Source organism: Salvelinus sp. IW2-2015, unplaced genomic scaffold (genome assembly GCF_002910315.2).
Source record: "Salvelinus sp. IW2-2015 unplaced genomic scaffold, ASM291031v2 Un_scaffold5290, whole genome shotgun sequence".
Lineage (NCBI taxonomy): Eukaryota > Metazoa > Chordata > Actinopteri > Salmoniformes > Salmonidae > Salvelinus > Salvelinus sp. IW2-2015.
The window spans coordinates 25,195-31,360 of NW_019946555.1; the positions used below are offsets into that span (position 1 = coordinate 25,195).

A 6,166-nucleotide genomic window follows, 5' to 3' on the forward strand; every position below is an offset into this window, starting at 1 on the left:
AACACCACAGTGTTCCCAAGCCGCATGCAATCTTTCCCACCATGACTCAGTTTTGGAGGAATCAAAGCATTTGAGTGGGAGATAATGAGACGGAATCCCTTCCTTGTTTTTATGGAACAAATTTAAAGGAAACCCCATAATGATCCAGGGACAATAAACCACAAATAAAAAAGACAGAAACACTGAGACATTACTATGCAACAACAACAACATAACACAACATCATTATTCACCGATCATGATATATTGGTTGCTCGATTTTTGCTCGCGGCGCTTTGAGATTCGATGGAAAGCGCTTTAGAAATGTAACAAATTATGATTCATTATTATTAGAACTGAACTCAATTAAGATTCACTCCACCAGCCATAGCTGCCAATAACAGCATAACAACAGAAGCTTAACCAAAGGATTAAATAGAGTAAAACCTAAAGATCAAAGTGGGAAAGAGGGCTTACAGATTCAGCATCGTGCTCCAGTCCTGTATCATGATGTTCCATCTCATCATCTCGGAATTCCTTTATTAACTGTATGGAAAATAAAAGGCCACATTCACTTCTCAGAAATCAAGACAACAAACACTCAAGACAAAGTACAGTATGCATTAGTAAATTATAGGGGTAGGGTTTTACCTGACCAGGAAAGTACAAGGGTCGTCACTAGCCACTATAGCCACAAAGTCATAAATCCCACCCATTTCTACAATTTCTCTTCTTAAAATCTGATTTTAAAACTTACCCTAACCTTAACCACACTGCTAACCTTATGCCTAACCTTAAATGAAAGACCAAAAAGCCTACATTTGGACTTCTTGGCTGTGGAATCTGACTTTGTGGCTATAGAAGCTACTGTCAACCAAGAGCCCTAGCTGGGGCACAGAGTTTTTCTTGATAGAGCCCAGAGTTGTTCCTGGTCAGGAAAAACTCCAGGGCCCATGGTATGAGGGATGGTTCATTATCTTACTTTTAACAGCTCTACGTATCTGTCTGGGTCCTCCTCCATGAGGGCTCTGATCTGGCTGTTGTAGTGCTCTGAGATGCTCTCCTCCACAGCCACAGTACAGGCCATGGCCCCTTCCTTACCCAGTAGAGCGGTGCCCGCTCCTGCGGGGACACACAACAGAATATGGTCTATCCCCCGAGTACCATATGTATCATACTGTTGTATTGGATTATTGTCTCATTGCAACAGAACTCACAGACACAGTATACATTACAATTCCATTTGTTAAGTACTTACCTACAGACCCATTTCAATTCATTAAATCTAGGCTACTTATTTTAGAATGTAAAATATACATCCATTCCTTTTGTTTATTTGTCAGGCATATGTGACAACTGTTGACTGTATGGAGTGAAGCTGTGTTCCTTACCTAGTAAAAAACCTGCCATGTTCCAGAGGGGCAACAGCAACGTTGGGCGAACTCTGTTCTCTGCAAGGATCTCATTGAATTTGGCAAGATGCTTCTTCTCTTGATCCCACATTTCCTTGAAGCATAGTGAAAATGAATATATAATTGAGGATGCTGGAATGTCAACATTTAGTTTTTGTGGGTCACCAAGCACTGACAACATGATTACATCCATTCACTTTAATTGTTGTCATAAAGTTAACTTTGGGGATACTGGAATGGTAGCCAATAGTGACTCATCTAAAAAACAAAACAAGTAGTTAAGGCTGTTGTCGTCTGCAAGAAAAGTAGCTACATCTGTGCATGTGTAATGCAGACTACCAATACCTGAATAAGCGGTCCTATCTGTGACCTTCCCAACACTGCCATCTGGCCGGCGTAGATGCGGTTGGCACCGTATTCCCCTGCGTGGTCCACCCGCAACATACTGTGCAGCAGAGCCTTCTCTGCTTCGTCGCGCGGGGGCGGTATCACACTGTATGCMCGAGAACTGAGCTGTACTGGTAGTGCTTTAAACAGGACGAAAAAGTTGAGTAAAATATGTAGCTATTTTACTTTCCAGTCGAACAYGTCACCTGCATTACAGTTTTTTTCTTCCGCAGAACATAGCTATAACGACTGAAGTGTCTCACCCCTTACAAAAGCACCATGTAAACAAAAGGTGAAATTGCCAGCTAAGTTAGTTAACGTTAGCTAATAACTAGCTCTAGTTGCAAAGCTCACGTGAGCTGCTATGAGGATGCAAGCAAGACAGAAACTGACCACTGACAAATTATATATGACTAGCTAAGCCATTCGTAGGTCAGCATTCATGTATGAACACTGAGCAGACTTGTTTTTAGCATTGTAGCTAGCTAAACAGCATTGAGTGCCTACCTCTGTGCTTCAAACATTGTTGTATCCTCAAAGGACTGAAAACATGCGTCCAGTCATGCAATGCAATGTGTGCAAAAACGGCTCGTTGCATTGTTAAGTGAATAGTTATTTGGCTCTATTATTCTGTAATTAATATATGTTACATATGCAGGTTGTCATTGAAATGTGCCTGCTTGTGGAGATGGCGCGGTCAAATGACGTATACTTCTTCTATGGTTTAAATGCGGCCCGCAAATAAAGGTTTAAGGTGCATGCCGCCACCTACTATCCTGGAAGGTATGGTCAGTCACGGTTTACATTAACTCTACATTGTTATATACAGTGCATTCGAAAAGTATTCAGGCCACTTGACTTTTTCCACATTTTGTTACGTTACAGCCTTATTCTAAACTGGATTAAATACATGTTTGTCCTCATCAATCTGCACACAATACCCGATAATGACAAAGCAAAATCAGGTTTTTAGAAATGTTTGCAAATTTATAAAAAAAGAAAAACAGAAATACCTTATTTACATAAGTATTCAGATCCTTTGCTATGAGACTCGAAATTGAGCTCAGATGCATCCTGTTTCCATGGATCATCCTACATATGTTTCTATAGGTTGATTGGAGTCCACCTGTGGTCAATTCAATTGATTGGACATGATTTGGAAAGGCACACACCTGTCTTTATAAGGTCCCACAGTTGACAGGGCATGTCAGAGAAAAAACCAAGCCATGAGGTCGAAGGAATTGTCCGTAGAGCGCCGAGACAGGATTGTGTCGAGGCACAGATCTGAGGAACGGTACCAAAACATTTCTGCAGCATTGAAGGTCCCCATCATACTTCAATGGAAGAAGTTTGGAACCACCAAGTCTCTTCCTAGAGCTGGCCATCCGGCCAAACTGAGCAATCAGGGGAGAAGGGCCTTGGTCAGGGAGGTGACCAAGAACCTGATGGTCACTGACAGAGCTCCAGAGTTCCTCTGTGGGAATTGGAGAACCTTCCAACCATCTCTGCAGCGCTCCACCAATCAGGCCTTTATGGTAGAGTGGCCAGACTGAAGCCACTAAACAGTAAAAGGCCCTTGACAGCCCGCTTGGAGTTTGCCTAAAGACTCTCAGACCATGAGAAACAAGATTCTCTGGTCTGGTGAAACCATGGTTAAATTCTTTGGCCTGAATGCCAAGCGTCATGTCTGGAGGAAACCTGGCACCATCCCTATGGTGAAGCATGGTGGTGGCAGCATCATGCTCTGGGGATGTTTTTCAGCGGCAGGGACTGGGTTACTAGTCAGGATGGAAGGAAAGATTAACGGAGCAAAGTACAGAGAGTAACCTGCTCCAGAGCGCTCTAAGAACACAGCCAAGACAAGWGGCATTCGGACAAGTCTCTGAATGTCCTTGAGTGGCCCAACCAGAGCCCGGACTTAAACCCGATCGAACATCTCTGGAGAGACCTGAAAATAGCTGTGCAGCGATGGGTCTGAATACTTATGCAAATTAAATATTTATGTTTTTCATTTTTGATACATTTGCAAAAGTTTTAAAACTGTATCAAGAACTACTTAGTAGATCACTCCTATTAGATTTGCCAGAAGATAAATGAGTAAATACATACAGTATCTACACTGTGCTAACAAACCTCCAAACAAGCTTCAACGCCATACAACACTCCTTCCGTGGTCTCCAACTGCTTTTAAATGATAGTAAAACTAAGTGCATGCTCTTCAACCGATTTCTGCCCGCACCCTCCCGCCCGACTAGCATCACTACTCTGGACGGTTCTGACCTAGAATATGTGGACAACTACAAATACCTAGGTGTCTGGTTAGACTGTAAACTCTCCTTCCAGACTCACATTAAACATCTCCAATCCCAAATTAAATCTAGAATCGGCTTCCTATTTCGCAACAAAGCCTCCTTCACTCATGCCGCCAAACATTCCCTCATAAAACTGACTATCCTACCGATCCTTGACTTCGGCGGTGTCATTTACAAAATAGCCCCCAACACTCTACTCAGCAAAGTGGATGCAGTCTATCACAGTGCCATCCGTTTTGTCACCAAAGCCCCATATACTACCCACCACTGCGACCTCTATGCTCTCGTTGGCTGGCCCTCGCTACATATCCGCCGACAAACACACTGGCTCCAGGTCATCTATAAGTCTTTGCTAGGTAAAGCTCCGCCTTATCTCAGCTTACTGGTCACCATAGTAACACCCACCCATAGCACGCGCTCCAGCAGGTATATTGCACTGGTCATCCCCAAAGCCAACATTTCTTTTGGCCGCCTTTCCTTCCAGTTCTCTGCTGCCAATGACTGGAACGAATTGCAAAAATCTCTGAAGCTGCAGTCATATCTCCCTCGCTAACTTTAAGCATCAGCTGTCAGAGCAGCTCACCGATCACTATACCTGTACACAGCCAATCTGTAAATAGCACACCCGACTACCTCATCCCCATATTATTACTTACCCTCTTGCTCTTTTGCACCCCAGTATCTCTACTTGCACATCATCATCTGCACATCTATCACTCCAGTATTAATGATAAATTGTAATTATTTTCACCTCTGTGGCCTATTTATTGCCTTCCTCCCTAGTCTTCTACATTTGCACACACTGTACATAGATCTTTCTATTTTTCTTTTGTGTTATTGACTGTACGTTTGTTTATGTGTAACTCTGTGTTGTTGTTTTTGTCGCACTGCTTTGCTTTATCTTGACCAGGTCGCAGTTGTAAAAATCTGAGCACAATTGTGAACAGGTTGAACATCCTCCACTTCACTGGAGGGCAGCTACTATCGCCAACATTCCAACAGAGTATACAGACAGTTCATCTGTTTGTCTTCTACATACTGTATCTGCAATCAAATTCATGAAAGTAAACACCTCCTCCTGTGCGACCCCTATCTGGGTCCTTGAGCCATCTGTGAAATGCGGTAAAAATGCAGAAAAGCGTAATTGGTAGACATCGGGCCAATCTATATCACTGACATCGGGCCAATCTTAAAAAAATTCCCCCAAGGTTAGATCAACAATAAGAGCCAGTAGTAACCACGGAGACATCCCCCATCACCACAGAAGGGCCAAATCCAACTCCCTCATACCACTCTCCTCAGCAAGCTTTCAACTGTTCATCCAAAGCCACTGCCTTGTCTACTAGAATTTTCCCAACATTCATCTTGAACAATACAGTGGCTGATCAACCTCACAACCTTTCAGTCTATCAAATCAAAGTTTATTTGTCACAGGTGTAGACTTTACAGTGAAATGCTTACTTACAGGCTCTAACCAATAGTGCAAAAAAGATATTAGGTGAACAATAGGTAAGTAAAGAAATAAAACAACAGTAAAAAGACAGGCTATAAAAGTAGCGAGGCATTGGAATATAACTTAAACTACCTGTATGCCAGTGGAGGCTGCCGAGGGAGGACGACTCATAATTGTCACGCCTGCTCCAAATCTTCCCTCCTGGAGCTCGAAGCACCAGGCTCCCCAGCATTGCGCACTCCTGCATCATCATTACGCACACCTGCCTTCCCCGTCACACGCATCAGCGATTATTGGACGCACCTGGACTCAATCACCTCTGTCATTACCTTCCCTATATCTGTCTGGTTCACCACTGTTCCTTGCTTCTGCATTGATTGTCATATGTCCTTGTTTACCATGTGCTGACGCTGGTCCTGTCCTGTTACCTGGCTGTTCCTCATTAAATGTTCAACTCCCGTACCTGCTTCTCATCCCAGGCGTCGGTCCTTGCAATAATAATGGCTGGAATACGTCAATGGAATGGTATCAAACAACATGGTTTCCATGAGGTTGATACCATTCCACTGACTCCATTCCATCCATTATTATAAACCATCCTCCCCTCAGCAGCCTCCACTGCT

At 43.3% G+C, this 6,166-nt stretch overlaps 1 protein-coding gene across 2 annotated transcripts; it reads right to left on the bottom strand.

Moving 5' to 3' along the window:
• Positions 1–411: 411 nt before the first annotated feature.
• On the bottom strand, positions 412–5,808 carry coq7 (coenzyme Q7 homolog, ubiquinone (yeast)). Of its 2 annotated transcripts, none has more exons than XM_024144453.2 (5): positions 5,676–5,808; positions 1,737–1,918; positions 1,371–1,485; positions 962–1,101; positions 412–525 (listed from the first exon to the last, which is right to left on the bottom strand). In XM_024144453.2, the coding sequence occupies exons 1-5, from the start codon at positions 5,794–5,796 to the stop codon at positions 427–429; spliced, it is 657 nt and encodes a 218-aa protein (XP_024000221.1). In that variant the 5' UTR covers positions 5,797–5,808; the 3' UTR covers positions 412–426. The 2 variants fall into 2 exon arrangements, with proteins under 2 accessions (XP_024000221.1, XP_024000222.1); XM_024144454.2 differs by lacking the exon at positions 5,676–5,808 and adding an exon at positions 2,286–2,489.
• Between the last annotated feature and the right edge of the window lie 358 nt (positions 5,809–6,166).